Source organism: Pholis gunnellus (genome assembly GCF_910591455.1).
Source record: "Pholis gunnellus genome assembly, chromosome: 9".
Classification (NCBI taxonomy): domain Eukaryota; kingdom Metazoa; phylum Chordata; class Actinopteri; order Perciformes; family Pholidae; genus Pholis; species Pholis gunnellus.
Window position 1 is genome coordinate 1,700,000 of NC_136535.1, and position 21,814 is coordinate 1,721,813.

A 21,814-nucleotide genomic window follows, 5' to 3' on the forward strand; every position below is an offset into this window, starting at 1 on the left:
TGTTTTAACAGGTGACTCCTATATAAGTCTTTCAATCTGCAGCCAGTCTGTATCAACGCCAGCAGCATACTTCATCAGTGAGTTAGCTCCTGCATTAGCCACCAGCCCTTCCATATTTCACATACTGAGTGGGTGTAGTACTGTTCCTCCTCACATCTGTATTGATTGAGTTCTGCTACCTCCAGCTTTGATGAGTAATACTACTCAGGCAACCTGAAATATTCACCCACTGCAGCTTTTATTGCTGGTGAAAAGCCATAAAAAGCCAAGCAAAAGGAAGCATCTGTGTATTTTCCTAACTCTGTACACTTCACCACAGGCTAGAAAAATCACATGTAATAAATAAATATTGTTATTTTGACTTTGGAGGGCAAGGAGCAGAGGGAGTGCCTGGAGGTGAGCACATTGCACAGCTAGTAATTACTAAAGTGAACCTGCAGAATTGAGCACTGGGTCATTTTATCAGTGGGCGAGAGAGGATTTCAATTTCTCCCTGGGAGCGTGCAGATGGTAACCTTTAGCCTTCACTTGTGCTTTTTGTCTCAGGCAAAGTCAGAAAATAATTTGAAAATGACACATAACAAATGCTAGAGGACAAAGTAAAGCGGGGAAGGTCTAACTGGCAGGAGTCTGAAGTGTTCTGGAGATGCAGTACGTGTGCTGACATTGGGTTCATGTTATCATGACCTTTCTCTAACCTCACCCTCCCACCTCTTCGCATGTTTTCCACATGCTGCAGCTCCCTCTACCAGCTGCCTTCTAACACCAGCACTCCTCCACCTGTCTGAAGCTCTCACCTCCAGGCGTTTGACCTGGGTCTTCTCAAACTCTAGCTTGGTCTCCAGCTCGCGGATCTTGGCCTCCTGCCGGCTGACGAGGGATTTCTCCACCATGGACTGCTCCTGGAACTCCAGCTGGCTCTGGAGGGCTTGTATCTAAGACACAAACACACACAATACACATATTTAAGTCACTATACTTATGACACCAGAATAAAAACAGAGCTTTTATTGTCTGAATGCAAAGCGGAGACATTCCATGGAGAGTGCAGGAAGGCTCCTTCCTGTGTGCACTAATCTTCAGTCTTTACATGTTACCACTGTCATCATTTGTAAGCACCTATCAATTTTCATAGCTATGCAGACAACACTAAACTCAAAATAGCTGTTGATACTTGTGACTTGAGCTTATGACAAACTGATCATTGATGCAAAATGTTCAACTAAACTTGCGCTCTCATCCCCTGCTGCATTTGGTTTATGAACCAAGAGAAGCACAAAGTAGAGCATTAGATGCATTATGAATTTTAAATAGGGGGGGGGGGGGGGGGGGTCTAATCAAATCTTTGTATCTTGTCAGATACAGCTGTGTCGGATGGAGAAAAAGATTCATGCAGCTGCAGTCATTACGAGGATGACAGCACTAGCATGTTTAGCATTATTGCTTGTCTGAGTTGGGACACCAAGTTGGCCATCTGTGTCACATATTGCAGTGCCAATCCTGCTTGAATGACACATCAATTACATCAAGGGTTGTATTTGTTAGAGACCAGCGCAAAGGCAAAGGAAGGCGTCCGATGCAGCGCTGCACATTCATGCTTTGAAGTTTGTACATGTGATTCTTTTCTGGACCGTACAGCAAAGAGGACCTGCATTATGAGACTCAAAGTGTCATAACATAAGGCCGGCATACGGTGACAATTTATAATACAAGCTCTTTTGGCAAAAAAAATAAGTATCTACCAATCTATAAATCATGAAAAACACCCATCTGAATTTCCCAGAGGCCAATCAACAAACTTAGACTGGTTGAGTCAAAACCAAAACCCCAAAATAGTTAGTGTACGATCATAAAAATGCAGAAAAGTAGCAACTCTTTACATTTGTGGAGCTGGAACCAGCAAATGATTGTCTTTCTAGGTTGAAAAGTAACAAGCTCAAAAATGACACGTAATATAAAGCGGTCCTGTTCTTGAACCTCTTTCAGTTTCAGTCGGGATGCTGGTTTTGAAAGGTAAATCTTTGGATTAAAGTATCTAAAAGCCAGAGCTAGTCATAGACAATGGTCATCTGATCATGCTAGAAGGCATTAACTGATAAGTATGTATGCTATGAGATTGGATCTGGCTCACATTGAGTTCAGATCTCAATTGTGTGGACAGCATGTGGACTCAATCCACTTATCAAACGTAGCTCTCCATCATCTTCCTCCCACACAGGAGTTCCTCTGAGGAGAGCTGAGCCCAGCTGAGACCTGCTGCCTCAGTCCTGTTAAGTTACTGATGATGCTGCTGCTTTCTTAAAGCCCCTCATTACAGTTGTTCCCCCATCACCAAAAAGCACAAATACCTCACACCACTTGCTTTAAAAAAAGAAAATCAATTTCAGTCAAATGTCCCTCTTTTATGATACAGCCTGGTATTTTTCTCATCAGTTTAGTTGGTAAGGGACCAAGCAAGATGGGAGATCACTGCTGCATTTTAATAGAATCAACTGATAAAGGCTATTTTCTAATTGGTTACTGAGCCCTTCATGTATGTGAAGTGACTTCAGGGCTGGATTACAGTTCACTCGTCCTGCTGGTCCCCTCCTCTGATCTGACAAATACTTTTTAAAGCTGACATAGTTTTCACACCGTCACATCTCTCTCTGCCTGTTTAACTGTGATTTTAAATGGAATATAGATGTTAACTGTATGTCCTTGTCACATCAGTGATATTTTGAGAGCAGGAAACCAGCATCTACCTTCTCCTGAACCTCCTGCTTCTCCTTGAGGGCCTCCTCCAGCTGGGCTTGCAGGTCACTGATCTGAGCCAGGTTCTGGGCCGACTGAAACCACAAAAACACACGAGAGAAGCAAAGACAGTAAGCAACATGATACATTAGGTGGATATTAGACATGTTTTTCATTTATTCCATATGATGGATGAATAAATCATCAGAAGTATATCAATTATACAGTATGCTGCTAAAATCCCCCAAAACAAAATCTAAATCCATCAAACTCCAAACAATAAAAAATAGCCCGTTAAACACAATGACATCACAGTGATTACATCGACAAATAAATCAGCTGGAAGCATTCTTTTAGTCTGGTGAAAGCATATCAATGAATCTCATTTCAGTGTGACCTGTGTGAAATATTTGAGCTCTTCTTCACAGTAGATGAAGCACTCTGCTACAGCCACTCCCACCGGGAATTCAGCCGCTTCAGTTTAGACAGGAAGGATGAATTCATTTGGAGCCGGTGGAAGCAGATCACTCATCATTCCATCAGCAATGGAAAGGAAGCACTTTTACTCCACTTTCATTTCCCCTTGCTGTTCATCTGCATGTACAGCTACATTAATACTAATGGGAGCTAGCCAAACACCACCGCTTTTTAAAAATGTCTCAATTGGCAGGGATGAACGGCGTTAAATCGATTCCATGTAAAGCTTGATACAGGGATTAGAGCTTTTTAAAAACAACTTGGGATGGTTTTTGACATTGTGGAACCTGTGTGTGTGTGTGTGTGTGTGTGTGTGTGTGTGTGTGTGTGTGTGTGTGTGTGTGTGTGTGTGTGTGAGTGTGTGTGTTGGGGCAATGTTGACGTATCAGCTCTCTGATATGTTGGGCAAATCTTTGCTTTTTATTAAAAATCATACACCAGCCAGTCAACTTCCTCCATCTGTTTCATGATGGATGATTCAGTTGTATTGCTGACATCCAGTATCAGCTGTAGAACTGATCAATACTGCACTGGTTGTTTATGGGAATCACTTAAAGGTTCTCTGTTGAGTGACATCTTGTATAACTACATTGATGTGCTGTTTTTCTATGAGTGAGTCTCCATGTAGTGATTATTTAATTTGCATTAAAGGACTAACTTAACTCTAACCCTAAATCCTTTTTTTGAGTCAGTAAATGATATCATCATTTTGTTATTATACTATTGATTTCAGTCTCCAAAAACGTTGTGCACGTTGTATTGCTTGAGCTTGGTTTTAAATGTAATTCAATGTGTTCAAGCTGAAACAGGGTGCTTCGTTGCTTGTGTGTATGAGTTTTAATTGGCCAATCCTGTGGCTGCTCTGTGGGTTGAACTCCATTTCATTTTTAGGTCTTTATATTAAGTCATGAAATGGCTGGAAGTTTAAATGTAGGCAGAAGTAAGTAACCAATTCATTGTGAGATGGAACATAACAGACAGACACATTAGAAAGTCTAAAAACAAAAGATAAAAGCCTTTTTAAAATGATATTTGTAATAAATATTCCTTTTCATAGTTCCACTTTAAAATGTGATTAGTTCATTATTTAAATAATAAAGCTGCCTAAAGAAATAGAAGCATTAATAGGCTAATGTAATTTCCAGGTGCTAATGTTATTCTATGACAGATGAAGAGGAGAACAGCGGACCTGAGCCACAGCAGCCTTGTGCTTCTTCATCAGCTCGTTCAGGTCCTCTTGGTCCTCCTCCATCCTGGACTGCAGGTCATTCTTCTCTCTCTGCAGACGACTCAGCTGCTCCTCCAGCTGAAGGACACCAAGAAGAAATGAAAGAGATTCGTAAATAGATCAGCCCAGCTGTGTGAGACCGAATTAGACATGAAGTGGCAGCTAGTTCCCCAACCAAAAACAGAGAAAAGACATCCCACAAATAGGATCTGTGCTTCACACAGGGTCAAGCTCTTCATTCATTTTGCTCGATCAATCAAATATTTATTATTTGATAAAGTCTACAGATGATTGTAGCATAAAATGTGACATCATCACAAAGCACCGTCTGTTAGAAAAGCTTTCAGTAGAGAACAATATCATTTACCACAACCTTCCAGATCCGCAAACAAGAGCTGCTAATCACTAAATGTACAGCTCAGAATAAACTCAGATTTACAGTCATGACACTGTGTGTACAGTTAAAAGTCAAAGTTGATAAAGTACATGTCTTTGTGTATTAGCAAACCCACTGGGCAGCAGCACTCAAATAACATGCATGTGCTATTGTGTGCAAACGTCACGTTTTCGGAAAATGACTGGGTAACCATCAAAAAGGATCCCTAATAAAAAGTAAGGACAAAGATCTCACAACATCTACTGAATAACTGAACACAAACACTGATACAGATAGCGCATTTGATACCAGTCCTATTGAAGAATCCCATTTCTCTACACTCTCTACAATAGTAAAACAGTGGAATAGCAGCAGAACAATAGCAGCCTACCATGACACAAATACAATAAGAGCTCAGATTCTTGATCTAACCTTTTTACGTTGGAACGAGACTTCACTTTATGAACTGATAGATGGATGATGCAGAAGGTTTTGTGATCAAAACGAGATTATAACAAGACTTTTCTTTTTATTGTCAAAATGGAATCATTTGATATGTATCAATAAAAAATTAAATATCGTTGAAAATATCTCATTAAAACGAGAACATTTTCTGGGAATAACTCAAATTTGTGTTTGTCATGGTAGGGTATGCTTTAGGGCGGGGCTACCTTGTGATTGACAGGTTGCTATCCCTGTGCTGCACAGTCTGGGAGTTGTCTGTGTTTTCCTCTTGAATATTTAACCCTTTCACAGTGTGTTTTCACTTCATGAAAATGAATTATAATGTTTTGGTCACCTTTAAATGTCTCATTCATTGTTCAGTTGTACTTAGCTCCAGCCTCTTGTATTCACTTCTGGTTCCAAAATACAAGAATGGCAACATACAAAACTCAAGGCTTCAAGACATGTGACTACGTCTGGACCACAACAGATGTCTTGGCTTGAAATTAAATTAGAACTAATTTATAAATTAAACAGTGTGCAACATTCCTTTTGGATAGAAAATATGTGATTCATTTTTAACCTTTGGAATATGCAGAAATGTATTATTTATCATGAGTAATAGTACAATTATTATTATTATCATCATTATTTATATAAATTCAAAAGCATATAGTGCATATAGATTATTTTTCTCTAAACCTGTAGGGATATTTTCTAGGCACACTGGTGTTCACATTGTATACATTTATAAAGTTAATCTACACCTTTCCCTTGCACTATCTCCATAAATAGTTATAAATCAGAGTTATAGTCTGGAGCTGTGCTTTGACTTAGTGTGTGTGCCACTCTATGCACAGCAGAGCTCTATTAGCTCCTACAGCGCCCCTCTATTCACAGGGCCCCACGGGGGTTATATAGGGCCCCAGTCATAACCAAGATATCCAACGAGAGGCTAAAAGCTAGCAGCAACGGCCTCGTACCTTCAGCTGAGGGCAGGGACTGTGCTGAAGTAATCCTATTTCTATAGTGACTGGGATAATATAGAAAAGAGGGAGAGAAGTTGTTAGTTCAGGGATATGGATTAATAAATGATGACTAATGTGACGATGTGAAAAGGCTAATGAAACCATTTGCACATAGCGAGTAGTTGAGGAGTCGGGGACAGGTCGAGCTCACACTGTAGCATCTATCTAATTAAGGAAGAAGAATGAACTCAAATCACAGAATCAAAAGACAGCTTCAAAATAAGGATTTGGATTATGAGGTTAAGATGTATTTATTTCCTGTCTATTTATATTAAAACCACCCACTGCTGAGACGTATCAAGGTGCACTTCAGTAACTGAAAATATCCATGTGGAATCTGGGGCAAATTCATTTACATATCACACTTTCCCTTTTTAAATTCACCGTTGGCCTCACTGAGCGCTAATAAAAGCTTTGAAAGCAGCTCATACTCTGCAGCGTGGGGAACATTTTGTGATGGACGCTAGAAAAAAAGTGACAGTCAAAAGCATCAAACTTTCATTTAACACATTTACCAATAGGCTGTCAGTGCAATCTCAGCCCAATTACGTTGCTCTGCTCTTTGTTTTGTATTTCCTTTTTTTTCCTCTCAGGTTGCCGTGGCTCTCTGTGAAAAAATAAAGCTGCCGAAAACATGCGAGACAATTTTCTCAAAACACTGCAATTACGGCAATAGAACGCCGGGAGTATGGTAAAAACGGCAAACCATCTGAAAGAAATGTTATTTGCAGGATTTTTATCTTCGTTGAATTGCAATGCATGATGTGGCTGAAAAACCCTCCATTTATGTAATAATCATTTCTGTCATTGTAGCAGCCGCTTACTTCCCCAGCAGGCTGGGTGTTTGCTGCAGAGGTCGTCTTCAAAGACACCATTGCAAAACAAACAGCAGGTTACACATTCAACTTATCCTTTTCACCTTCTACTAAATGGATCATGCATTTTGAGGAAAACCGTAGGATGCATTTACGTGGAATACTTCTCCAAACAGCCTGATACAAAACCAAAATGATAGCTGAGACCTGCTGCCTCAATAAACAACCTCAAAATAAAGAATGCAGGACCATAAGCTGCGTGGCAATTGTATTTGGATGGAAGTGGGAGACTAGTATCTTATACTCCATTAACGTATGCCTTAAGTTTAAGTCACGCCTAGTCGCGTCTATCGACGGCTCATTTGCCGTAACCGTTGTAGCGTAACAATCACAGCACACAGGCCCGTTCTCTCCTTCCTGTGGACTTGAAGTTCAGCAGTCAGCACACTACAACATGTGGTGAATCCGTGTTCAGGACTGATTATCTGGTGACAGCAGTGTGTTTTCCCACACTGTGTGTTGAAGCATTAAGTTGTTCAATTTCACTCACTAAGTGGCTGGCTAGTTAGCTAGCTAGCTTGCTAATTCCATCATGCTTTCATGCTACAGTTAAGGGTCATAAAAAGCACCACATGTACTATATTTCAACATGTAGCCAGACTTCATGGTTTTTACTGTTCATGATTGCCGTTACCCTTTTAATTAGCCTATGCTAATCGCTGATCACTAGCATGGAGACTTTTCTTATGATTATGGTTGGTAAGAGTGCTGTAAAAGGACTAAAGCAGAGGCAATTCAAGGGTAACTGCTATTCTTCTCTCATACTCCTCTCTACAGAGTCAAAGATGTCTGTTTTATACCTGGCTCCAGATCAGCCAATAGCACAATGATATTACAATGTTTCAATTACTAAACACAATTAGTAGAATTCAAATACTTTGAATGGTCTGATGACTAGAAGGGCCGTATACAAATGCAAGTCCATTTACCATTTGCACTAAAATGTCAACTACACTACTAAATGCCCATATCATTCTGAAATGAAATGCATCAATTGATTATAATTGTAGTTAAAAACCCCAAAAGGTCTAGAATTACGGGCGACTGTGGCTAAGTGGAGAGCAGGGCTGTCCTTCAATCAGAGGATTGGCGATTCGATCCCCGGCCCCGGCTACGCTAGTCACATGTCGATGTCTCCTTGAGCGAGACACTTAACCCCAACATTGCTCCCGTAGCTGTGCCTACGGTGTAGAAATGTGATAGAATCTGAATTGTAAGTTGCTTTGGATAAAAGCGTCTGCTAAATGCCTGTAATGGAATGTACAGTAATGTATTCTGGTGGCAAACTCCATAATGCTGCTCATATGTAGGACATTCTAAGAGCAGTTAGTTGTTCCCCAGTTCATTTAAAAACACTTTTAGAAAAGAGCTGACAGTAACATTTTCAGTATGTGCACATACACATCCTCATGTGCTACATCTTTCTGTTAGAGCAGGCATGTCCAAAGTCCGGCCCGCGGGCCAATCACTGCCCGAGGTCAGATTTTATACGGCCCGCGCCTTCTCTCTTAAAATGCATTATTTATGGCCCGCCAGCACAGTCAAAACGGAATGAATAAATCATACAAATTCAACATGCAATTCCTCTTTTCACCTCATGGTGGCAGCACCACTCTGTAACTGTCTGGCTTTTTTTAATTGTCTCTGACCCTTCAACTGTCATGGCTACGGCAAGTAAAATAAGGAAAGTCGATAGCGAGGGCCGCCGCTTTCATATTTTTTCACCGAAAACCGAAACAACTGTGTCTGCCTAGTTTGTCATGAGACTGTTGCCTTGTTTAAGTGATATAATGTAAAGAGACACTACGAGAAAAAACATGCTAATACTTCAACAAGCTATCAGAGAGCGACCGTGCTAGAAAAGCGAAGCAAATCCAAGATAACTTGGCCACACAGCAGCGGTCTTTTTCGCGGGCCCACGAGTCAAATGCATACCTGCAAACTTGTTGCTTTTTCAGCGAAATTAGCCGTTTTGAATGAAAATATATCATCCACGTGATCCGTAGATGTTTTCTCTTTAGGGGGGGGGGTCATCTGGCCAGCCAGCATTTCTCAGATTGGATTGAGACGAGGAAAAAAGGTGATGACGTGATCTTCGCAATAAAACATCTTTGATGTGTCGAGTCTTGGCCAATCAGCGTTAAGATGTCTACACCGTCTTTCCCTCCGTTACAGTTCAGACTTGCTCGGTTAAGGATAACGTCCACTGCATGCGGAACTTTGTTTGTTAACATTCGTCATTATCGCGATTTAGGAGGAAAAAAAACGTAACGCGATGAAACATGCCCGGTTCAGTTCACGCGGTCACTCGTTAACGTTAAACCGGAACACCGGCGGATCTGCTGGCAGGTTGTTTTTTTTAACTCAAAGTAGAATGAGGATGATTTCGTGGTGACAATAACTTTTAAGACCACGATGATGAGGCCCAGATACTGATGAGATGATGAGGTCAAAGAGCTTCAGGGAGAGGACGCTGTTTGTGTAGCGCAGCTTGATGCAGGGCTGAGATGTGAAGGAGCTGGGCCTGGATAAAGGTGGAGGTCTACTCTAAACAGACGTGAGTACAGCTTCCTGCTGTCGCAGTGTTTTAGAAATATTGATAAGGCAGGGTATGCTAAATGCTGCCTCTGCTCCAAGGAGATGAACTACAGTAACAAGGGCTCACGTGCCCTCTCATCACACTCCCAGACACTGTTCACTGTGATGACCACAGCCAGGGTACTTCCGGTCCCAACAGGGCCCTGAAGTAATGATAGAGAGAGTTAAGGTGCCTGTATCTTCATTTCAGCGGGTTGCTAATGCAGAGGTGTGTATAGATCACAGCTATTACTTTACTCTTCATTCTAATTTAAATAATTGAACTGGATTGAATGCATATTATTTGCAAATAGAAGATAGGCCACAATTCTAACAGCTTTACAGTAACAGTGGAAGTTAATACAGTAACGGGGTTCAATGAAAACTAATCACTTTATTTGTACAGGCGATGGTTCTCGCTACTCTTGCTATCTTTGTTTTTAAATGACAAACTTTTGAAAATGAGACCTCGTTCTCAATGGATTTTGTCTACATAAAAGGTTAATAATAATAATAGATTGAAAAAAACTATCCAGCTGTTCAACCAGAGCTGAAATACTGATTAATAACTGAATAATAAATTAGTTTTTTGCTTAAAGTAAATGTCTTATCACTTAATTTTCTTCTCAGAGTACACCAGAATGCTACATTTTAAAGATCATATTTAAAATAAAATGATCCCTGCTGTGTCATTGAAAATATAATTATTAAATAATAGTGTATGTATAGGCAACTTGTATTGTTTAAAATAATGTCAGCAGGGACTGTTGGCCCTTGGGCATCTTCACATTATCAAATCTGGCCCTCTTTGAAAAATGTTTGGACACCCCTGTGTTAGAGGGTACAAGAAAAACATGACAAACTAATGAAATTGAGGGAACAGCCTCCTCTATCCATCCATTCCTGCTGACCTGCAGCTGAGTCAACTCAATTATCTTTACCAATATTCACCTTCCTAAAACATGCAATCAAACCTTTCAGGAACATTCAGTAATTGCTCTTTAACGATGAAGAGAGAAAGCAAAAAGAGATTACAGAGAGTAAGATTGAGGGTAAATGAATACGAGGAGGAATGTGGGGGAGAAGTAGAACCAGATCGCCATGGGAACAAGGCATAAAGTGAGAAAAATCATGCAAAAAGGAAATAAAAATATAAAAAGGTCAAAAAAGATTGGGAGAGGCTGAGATACAAAGAAAAGAAAAAAGAAGTCAAACTTAAGTGTATGTTTTTGTAGGCAAATATAGAAGCAGAAAATGAAGAACAGGGGGCTCTAAGCCCTCATCTCTGGCTAAAGGCAAGGCTTTGACAGATCTACTGCTGTCCTGCTACCACCACAGATGGTGCAGCCTTCTAAAAGCCTCAAAAACACAACCTAAGTCCTCACCACTGATGATCATTTCCAAGCTTTAGCTTTTTCCTCCTATTTAACAACAACTTGCTGCAGTACGGGTAATCATGCCTTTGATCAAAATGCCACCTGTGGTTGTGTTACTGCAAGAAAGTGCTTTTAAAGGCTGAGATGAGGATCCAGAGAGCTGTACTGACCGCCTGTTTGGTTTTGGAGATGTCCTCCATCTGAACGTGCAGATCTTCAATCTCCACCTCCATGGACTTGCGAGCTTTAACTGCAGCCGCGCAGGTGAACTCAGACTCCTCCAGCTGAAAACAACAAGTGGATGGAAATGTATTAGTTCAGTAACAAAATGTAAATCATGTGAACAGTCACTTAAACATACTATCAATTGATTCTGGTCCACAATAATTCTTACTCCCAGAGGTTTCCAAACTATGAAGCCCCACGAGGGAGAGAAACAAAAGGGAAAAATATTGTTGCCTAAAAGCAAAACTCTCAGGTAAACTAGTCACAGCTGAGACATCTGCAACCTGCGACTGTGTGTGGTCATTGCTTCGCTATGAAGGTCAAAGTCAGAGAGGTTGGGAAACTATCTAGAATTCAGACAATCATACGTATCTATGACGTTATGCATTTATAAATGACTGTCTTGGGCATCACTTCAAATCCGTTGTACGGTGGTTTACATATGGAACTGTTATTTGGACACAAACTGTTTGTGAGTTGTAACTTAAAAAGAAATAAAGAGCAGTAGTAGTATCAGTAGTCAGTTTGCATTTACATTCATTAATGGATCATGAGACAACGGGCCCTCACCCCTCCTACAGGAGAGCAAGACTCCCTGACTGAAAGAGACACAACAGGAAGCTTCGCGTCTCGTGTAGTTGATCGACTTTCCAACAAGAAAATTGAAGAGAGAACCTGGAGCGGGGCCTCTAGGCCTGTGTCTGGTAGACCCATTCAGTAAACTATCCACGGTTATATGTGAATGAAATGCGAGCTGCATACTACTGTACTGAATAAAGGCCTGTATACCAGGGGTGTGACGAAAAAATGACAGGAAACTGCTAAATATCTGCCTGTGAATATTATACGCGTGTAAAAGGTGTGACTGAATAGAAGGAGTGGATCTGGGACGTAATACAGTTTGCCGTCTTGGTTCTGAATACGGAGCCTCTGAATTGATCTAGGCGCAACGAAACACATTTTGCAAAACTTGGTTGGTTGATGCCTTTATTGGCTTTGTGAAAGCTCCGAAAAATCGCCCATGTTCCAAAGAAAATGGCAGTAAATATTAAAAGTACGGTTATTCTGAAGGATAAACATGCATATGCAGTTTTCTAGTAAGTATCCTTATATCTTCTTCCTAGGATGGCAAAGTCCTGACCCGCTCAACTCTGATTGGATAGTACTCGTCTGTGTAATATTTGTATTCTGTGTGAAATTACTTTTGACAAAAACAACATTTGGAAAAAGTATATTGACATGCCCCGGCGTGAAAAGGCCTTTCACTTGAGTGTTTATGATGTTGGTACCTGGTTTTTGAGCTGAGCGATCTCCCTCTTGCTGGGCGCATTGTTCTTTATGTGGTCCAACATGATCTGGGCATCAGCCAGCAGGGCCTTGGTTCTCTTCAGGTCCTTCCTCAAACGCTTTTCAGTCTCCATGTCACCACTTCTCCCCTGGGAAACGGATAGTTAGGTTTGGTGACTCAACTGATACATCAAGGATTGGCCATGGACCTACTCCATGTTACCATTTAAAGGCTCCATTCCTACATTTTATCACACTTACATTTGAGTTCAATCAACACACGTTATCTACTGACAGAGTACGGCTTATAGATGCAAAACCATTATTGTGTGATTCTGTCATACAATCATTATTAAAAATACAGGTCTGTCTTACTGCTTTGTTAACTTAATATTACTGACAATTAACATTAGGTCTCTGTTAAAGATCAGATGGATAAGAGTAAGACTGAATTTATTTGAATATGACTGGAAATCTACATATTTTGAAATTATTTACATCATAGTTTGACAAAATAATGACACATGGTCAAACATTGACTTTCAAGCATAGTTTGAATATTAAATATACAATACAAATGATTTAATTATAAATACATTTAAATAAATTCTCCGTCCATTGACTAATGAATAAATTGTTGCAACTCTAGAAACGATGTCGGGAGTCGGGTAACCTTTTCTCATTAGCGTGTACACCCAAAAAAACAGGAAAGAAGTCTGTTGGAGTTTTTAACCGTAACCCTTAATACCCCTTCATGTTGGCTAATGTCAGTACAAGAAAACTCCACTGGGAAAGTGTACACATTGGTTAATACTCTATACGCTGTGATCACAGATGAATTTATTTGGACCGGTTTGGTTGCAGCAGGATCCTCCTCTGTTTCCTGGTTTTCAAAGTCTGAACTTCATCGATGCTGATGGCTCTCTAATTGCAGTCGGCGAAGTCGGATAAATATTTGATTGAGTCAGTTTAAATGACTCACTTCAATCATATGAAATACCCACATCTCCACCCACACACACACATCGACAGCTGTACTGCTCTAGCTCTACAACTAATAACCTTCCTAACATTCTGGTACTATATAACCCTGCGCATACCCAATGTGCATATAATGTGCTGTGAATATGCAGAAGAAATGAGCAGATACAGATCAAGTCCTGTTGAAAGATGAATGTCTCTCGGTTTACCATTTCACAACTATTAATCTGGAGTGAAGAGGGATTCTGCAGGAAATCACACCAAGGCACCAAGGTGTTTTTTTACATGTTTAATCCAAGATGGTGCTCCAGCTCCAACAGGACTGGGCTCCATCACATCATAGAGTGTAGGTACCTTGTCCTGTGCTGACAGAAGCTTGGACTCCAGCTCTCTCTTTTCTTTCAGCACCTTCTGCTTCTCATCGTACTCTTCTTCAAGCTGGACTTCCATTTGCTTCAGCTGGACACACAAAAAAACACTCAACAATGAGTACATTCATAGATCAGTCTGATCACACAGGGGTACAGAACGGAGTGCACATATGGCTGTTGAGCTTTGACACTGATCAACATTTATTATAGATTTTTAAATATTACTTAAGAATATTACCTATTACATCTACATCCCTAGAAGGCCCTAACATTATCCTCACAAGATGAATTGTACTAATGACTGTACCAAATGTTGTGAGAATCCATCTAGTAGATTTTGAGATATTTCACGGGATAATTGAAAACGTTGAAGTGCTGGTGGCTCTGGAGGAAAAGCAAGGGGATCACCAAAGTCAGTAGGATTCATCCTCTGGGGACCAAGAATGTCTGCAACACGTTTAATGGAAATCAATGGAGATACTTCAGGAGAGTGTAGCTGGACAGATAGTAGGGCAAGGACTATAGTACACATCTATCCCACTTTAGAAGACTAAACCAGTGTCCTATCACCACAGTGGCTGTTCCAACACCGTCCAGTCTACAGTAGCTTGTATGTTCATATACTTTGGATGCATAATGACCAAGGTTCTATGTTGAATAACACAATGTCCACCTTTTACACAGACATTACTATTGGTCAGTTTCCTTCAAGCAGTTAATAAGTACTATCCATCATCAAACGCATCATCACTATGGACATGTCACTGGAAGACGCAGTGTGGAGACAATGTGGAACAAGCTAATTATGCATGGGCACCCAGATTCCAACAGCAAACCTACCACTCACTCACTCAGCCACCCACACGCATACAACACACAGCCCTCCTCTACATCCACCCGACTGATATCACATGGCAGTTGAGCCCCCAATGGGAGCCATTATGCTGACATGTACAAAAATGTGACTCAAGAATGAGTCAGGAACAGGAGCCGATCAGAAATCAGGGGATGTGTCTGATTCTAAAGTGGGGAGGATTAGAAATACTGACCTGTCACTAATAAAAGCCTATTTCAAATAAAGGCCCCTCAATCGTTGAGTTAATATAGGCCCCAGCTACTTGTAGGGTGTTTATGGGAACCACCAGGTTCAGAAAATTGGTATGAACTCCAGCTAACTAAGACATAAACATGTTGCACATGTCTGGAAAGCAATGGAGCTAAACTTGACTGCAATTTATATGTGAGGATAGCAAACAATGTCAGTCCAACAAAGACATCATGACTAAATAAAAGAGTTCTTGGTTGTTCTTAAAACTAGAACAGATACATTACTGCAGGGTTTTTGGAGGTTGACCCATACTAGAAACTAAAAGTCAGGATACCAAGGCCTCTGCTAAGTTCTTACCCTGTCTCTTTCATAAGTATTTGATTAGATGCTTCAGTCATTTGGCACTAATCTGGACCTATTTGTGAACCATTAAAATTCAGAAGAAATATTAATTCTAGCAGAAGACATTGAGGACCAGCAAGGTAACATGGTTGGTAAGGTGGTGCTGAACAGAGAGCTCCTGTAAAGTGACTTTATATTCAGCATTTCATTAACTGCAGTATTCTTTGCTGTTGTCACAAAGTGTCCTATTTGTCTTAGTATCTGTCCTCAGTGTTTCTCTCTATCACCGTCTGTGGCTAGTCTTTACCTTTGTGCTCCCTATAGCACACGTTACACCTGTCTCTCCCTCACATTCAATCATGATTGTACAACAAACAGCTAAAGTGATTGCAAACTTAAGTCACACATTAAAATGTGTGCATGAGCACGTCCTTACCTTCTTGCTGCAGGACTGTCTGATCTCCTCCACCTCATCGTCTTTGCTCTCAATGTCCTTGGAGTGAGTGTGACGTAGACGCTCCATCTCCATCTCCAGACGAAGCTTGGCCTGAAAGATAAACACAGACGTTGTACACTCTGCTCTCCCCTGGCTTAAAGGAAGCCTTAGCTGATATTCAACCTTATTCCCATATATAATTCATAGACGTGCATGCGTCCACAGTGCATGTTGTTGTTCTCAAGCCATTGACTTCCTGCTGACTCCTCACTCACTTCTCTTAACCATCCGGTAGTGATATAAGTGGGTTGAGGTCAGGACTGCTGGCAGGCCATTCCATTCTCTGCCAGCAGTCCTGACCTGGTGACCAGCATAAGGAGGAGGAGCCAGGCTGTTGTGGCTGTGTATGGTTCTTCCACACGCTACTGAGGCTCCTGACTGTTTGTTAAATGAATAATTGTTAAATTGACATGTTATATACCCAGTTATATACCCAGTTAAAGAAAAAGGTCTGGGCTACAAGATCATGGAAGCCATTTTTACACACTCCAAACACAATTCTACACAACTAAAACAAGCAGCTAAAATAATTACCACAATATCACGTATTTTTCGCCCTGAGTCCACCGGCTACGCACTCCGGACAAAGCTACCAAGCCAAAGCTAAAAGCTCAGAAAGCAAGAGAATTCAACACAGATTTTAGAGATATCTTCAATATTTCTCTCCGTGAAACCATTACAGAGCTATCGGCCAACAAGCACCAGAACCACAAACCGCTTTATCGATAATTATCAGAACGCACCTCACCTCATCGTCGTTTTCGTGTAGAGAACGGATAAATTCCCGGCTATTCCTTCTCAAAATCTGTTCTGTTTTTCATAAATCTGTTTCCGTGAAGACAGGGGTGGAATTTGACCTTGGGGTTGGGATTTGACTTTCGGCGTATCGGATTTTATCGGAGTCTTCATTTACTCTTAACCAGTAACATATACACTGATATTTACACATCTGAACAAATCTCACAAGTGTTACCTTTATTATAACATAAACATTATTAAAATAGAACTTGTAGTTGCAGAAATACACTCTTTTTAGTATGGGTATGCAATTTTCGAGCAGAGACCTAAAAATAGGGCTAGAGTTAAGAAGGTAGAAAGATAATAAAGCATATTTCCCAAATTATTTTCAAATATTGGACAGGGCCTGTATATGTGTTATTGGAACTATTATCAGATTATGTTCTAGAACAGCCTAACTTCTCCCTGCTTTCTGTGGTTTATAGGATTTGTAAAGGATACAATCCTGCATTTTGTTAGCATTTACTTAGACCAACGTCGCCCTCTCAGTTAACTCCTTTCCAAACGGAGACAGGGCTGCAATACTTCAGTCAAACTTGAACCCAAGTAAACAAGTACAAGTAAAATGTTCATAACACACTCACATCCCACCCAGCACAAAGTGGAATTCCCAACACTAACAGGACATTCTCTAAGTGTTTGTGTGTCACTCAGAGAAAACCCTGCTTGCTGGGTGTGAGCTTGGTATCAAAAGGAGGCCATGTGGATGGTGTTAAACCTGACAAGTACATAATGAGCATGTCATCATTTTGGGGTAAACCCTTCCTTTACAGCTGCAATATTCAATGTTTTTTATAATACCATTGTATGAAATGACTGCTGTGTAAAGTAAAGGTCGTTGCTCTTAGTGGACAAACCACAGAGAATTATCACCAACTCTGCAGGTGCCGTCAGTTCTACGGAGCTATTCAGCCTCTTCTGGCTTTCGCAGCACATTTCCTACACGGCTCAGTCTCACTGCAGCAGCTTCTAACAAACCCATTCTGTTAAAGCCACTGTACTCTACCTGCTCAGCAGCAAACAGCAGGCTGACACAGTCAGAGACTAGCTGCTAAACATAGTGGAGCATTGAGCAGCTAAAGAGACAGATATTCGTCTTAGAGGCTGGTGGAGACCAAAGCGGAGCTGAAAGGACAGTGAATATTGGACTCGCATTCATCGGGTGGACACAAACACCAGTCCAAAAGAAAACCAATACGTCTGCTGCGTGAATAGGCAATTTACTTTGTTACTGCTTGGGGTCTCTCGACTTATTGTTGTGGTCAAACATGAAGGAGCGCAGTTTTAACCTTTGCTGAATATTTTCCTGTGCTCTGTCTGTACCTGCTCCAACATCTGGATGGTGCCGGCCTGCTCGTCCAGCTCCTCCTCCTGATCCTTCAGCTTGGCCTCCATGTCCCGAAGTTGCTTCCTCACCTGAATAATACAATACAATGAAAAAAAAAATATATATATAAAATACATAAAGCATAGTACATAATATGCATATTATGATGAAATAGAGCTTATTCACTTGACTAAGCAGAAAACTATTTCATTTTATATTGTGAATAAAAGACTGGATGTCTTGACTGAGACATCCTCCCCCTCACACAGCTCAGCAGGGGCTCATGCCTTTGTATCACCCATCCCATCGCCCCCCTCCCCCCCTCTGGTTGTGGATTTCAGGAAGAACGTAACCCCACCTGCCCCTATCACCCTGTGTGACTCCCCCGTCGACGCTGTGGAGTCCTTCCGCTTCCTGGGCTCCATCATAACCCACGACTTCAAGTGGGAGCTGAACATCAGCTCCATCACCAAGAAGGCTCAGCAGAGGATGTACTTCCTGAGGCAGCTGAAGAAATTCAACCTGCCAAAGACAATGATGGTGCACTTCTACACAGCCATCATTGAGTCCATCCTCTGCTCCTCCATCACAGTCTGGTACGCTGCAGCCACAGCCAAGGACAAGGACAGACTGCAGCGCATCATTCACTCTGCTGAGAGGGTGATTGGCTGCAATCTGCCGTCCCTCCAAGACCTGTTTGCTTCAAGGACCCTGAAGCGAGCAAGAAGGATTGTAGCCGACCCCTCTGACCCTAGACATAAACTGTCAGTGCCCCTTCCATCTGGCAGGAGGCTGCGGTCCATCAGGACCAATACCTCACACCACAGGAACAGTTTCTTCCCATCGACAGTCGGGCTCATCAACAAAGCCCGGGACCCCCACTGACTCTGACATCCCCAGGACAATTTCCTACCGGTCACTCCCCTGCATCCCTTCCCTGTTTCTTCATTTAAACACACTTGACACTTTACATTACACTTCATCATACTTGTTTATAGTACTGTTATCTGTTTGTTGTGCACTTTATTTGATATTCTTTTATATTCTATTGTAAATTTGAATATGTTTCTATTTCTTGCACTGTATTGATTGTTTAATGTTATGCACCACCCGCCATGACAAATTCCTTGTATGTGCAACATACATTGGCAATAAACGGTTTCTGATTCTGAATAACACACCAGAGGAATAATAAAAGATAAAGAAAGAAGACCTTGGACAGCGATGCTTCATCCTTGGATTCCTGGGAGTTGAGGTCCTGCAGCTCGGCCTCCAGCTGGTCCAGCTTCAGGTTGACTGCACACACCTCCAGGTCCTTGTCCTGAAGGACAGAAGGTTACAGTTAGAACAGAGAGAGGGGACGGTCGGGGACTTACAGTGTGGACAATGGACCATCACATACATGTGATGAGGGAACGCTGAGCAATTACTAACTCAGCTCAGCAGGTAGCTTCGATATGCACACACACACACACACACACACACACACACACACACACACACACACACACACACACACACACACACACACACACACACACACACACACACACACACACACACACACACACACACACACACACACACTTTCAAAACGTAATAATTACAACTAATGCTGTGTGGACGGGCGCAATGCAAACCTTCAGACCTGTATCATAGATTTAATAAAGATCCATGTGTTTCCACAGGCCAAATAAAAAACGTTAAATTACAAAAGGATGTGTGTACAATATTCCACAAGGCATGCAGATGATCCTAACTTACCTGTTTAAATAGTTCACTTAATATATATCTATATACAGTATCTATAATATATCTATAAACACAGGCTGGTCAAAAGCACATCTGAATGAAGTGAAAATAAAGTTAATCATCATTGCAAACAGCTACAGCCTTGGGTCATATCATGTTTCCATTCAACTTAACAACCCCTAGAGCTTTTCAATGTCCTATTGGTATGTTGTTGATTTTAACATATGTCAATTCATCATTTTTGCACATCATCTGTTATAATCTTATAATAAAGTTTGCTCCCTCTGATAGATGGATTGATCATTCTTTGGACCAGTGAACCTGTATTGTGTGTACGGTGTGAAAAGTCACACATCAAGTGCTTCATCTTTAGCACAGACAGACCGACTGATCTGTGAAAGCTCACTAACAGGAACAGTAAACGATGCCATCCAAATACTGTCCACCTTTGTACCAGTGTCTTCAATAATGATAAGTTAGTTCACATGTATTGCTTTAAAGCTACTACAGTGACTTTAGGTTGGGTATTTTGGGTGTGACCTGTCAAACGGTGTTGGGCTGGACAGATACTCCCGCTGGAGTCTGAGCTGAAGGAGTTTCTGGTGAACCTGCATGATTTCATCTGATTTCACCAGAATCCGACCCGGTAGACGATGACAAGCATTCAGAATAACTTAATAGAAATAGACCATCTTCTCTCTGATGCTCTCGTTTACTTATGTAGGTCATCCAGAGGCATCAGGAATAAACAGACTGTTTCAGAACCAGTTAAAAGTTCCTCACTGTAACTTTAAAGTTAAGAGAACTTTTATTTTAAAAGATTTCATAACGTTCAGCAGTCTGCAGATACAGGTTTTAATCTGCATGCTGCTGGATCTGGTATGTTTAGTTGATAGAAAGGTTTTGAACTAATACATGCCAATATCAAGTTCACTTTATGATTACATTACATTACAGTCATTTAGCAGCTTACAATTCAGACTCTATCACACCATAGTCACAGCTACGGGAGACATTTTAGGGGTTAGCGGTTCTTTCAATGATAAGAAATGATATCAGTGTTGCAAAGATCAGTTGATGAATTGATTCGTCAGTTCACAGATTTAGTTTTTTACAAAAACCTTTAATAAACTATTTGATAATTAATCATGTATTTTTTTCTTATTAAGCACAAATCCAATAAACATGTCTTCACAAATGTGAGGATTTGCTGCTTTTCCTTGTTTTATATTGTTGTAAATGTATTTTATTTTTGTTGATAATCTATTGGGTCTTTATCAGCGGATGGAGTGTACTAAAATCAGAGCTCCTAAAAGCTACTGAGCCTGCAGGTCAACAAATCCATGTCCAGGACAAGTGAGCAACCTTCATCTGCTGACGAAGACCATTGCTGTGTTCAAATCACTCCCTGTTTATGATATAGTGCAGTAAATACATGTTTCCTCTCTACACAGTGAAGATGAATGTGTTTAGACTCTGCTCAGTGTAGTGAAAACTCTTGAGTGTCTGTAATGAAGGAGAGTAACAAAAAGCTTGATATGATATAAACATGATATGTTGAAACGGTCCAGTAAAGTAAAGAGTGCACATTGGGTTGGGACTATTTTCTTTTTTTAATACTTCTTTTCTAACTAGTTGTGGAACATTACGTGATGAGCACCAACATCCAAGAATAACATTATAATTCAAAGTCGCTTCAGAACAGTGACTGGAAAGTCATTTCATCTACAAACCCATTTAGCTCTAGGGTGTTACATAATGCTTCCATAAGCATAAGGATATTATTATCAGATTATTATTTTGTAACTTTTTGTTTAACTTTGTCACCATTGGGCATGAAAATAAACTGAATAGAATTAAATTCAAAGAAAATCCGGTCATTGCCAAAGCAGATCTGCATAACCAGACAAACGTGTGACACCCACCTCCAGCTGCTGTCGGAGGCTGAAGGCGTCTCCAGCCAGCACATCTTTCTCTCGGGCCAGTTTCTCCCTCAGACTCCTCTCCCTCTGCACCTCCTCCTGGGCTCCACTCAGCTCACTGTCGAACCTGCACGCCACAACACACTCCTCC

General features: G+C 40.9%; 1 protein-coding gene across 10 annotated transcripts in view; it reads right to left on the reverse strand.

Annotated features, from left to right (window-relative positions):
• The window catches only part of myo18ab (myosin XVIIIA b), a 138,339-nt gene that overhangs the window by 17,208 nt on the left and 99,317 nt on the right, over window positions 1-21,814 (reverse strand). For all 10 annotated transcript variants that reach the window (XM_079166144.1, XM_079166143.1, XM_079166136.1 and 7 more), the window contains 10 exons: window positions 21,667-21,790; window positions 19,203-19,310; window positions 17,986-18,078; window positions 15,805-15,915; window positions 13,962-14,066; window positions 12,629-12,775; window positions 11,285-11,398; window positions 4,400-4,516; window positions 2,745-2,828; window positions 798-935 (listed from right to left, as the gene is read on the reverse strand). In XM_079166144.1, coding sequence (XP_079022270.1) covers window positions 798-935; window positions 2,745-2,828; window positions 4,400-4,516; window positions 11,285-11,398; window positions 12,629-12,775; window positions 13,962-14,066; window positions 15,805-15,915; window positions 17,986-18,078; window positions 19,203-19,310; window positions 21,667-21,790 — 1,141 coding nt within the window. The remainder of the gene's footprint in view (window positions 1-797; window positions 936-2,744; window positions 2,829-4,399; window positions 4,517-11,284; window positions 11,399-12,628; window positions 12,776-13,961; window positions 14,067-15,804; window positions 15,916-17,985; window positions 18,079-19,202; window positions 19,311-21,666; window positions 21,791-21,814) is intronic.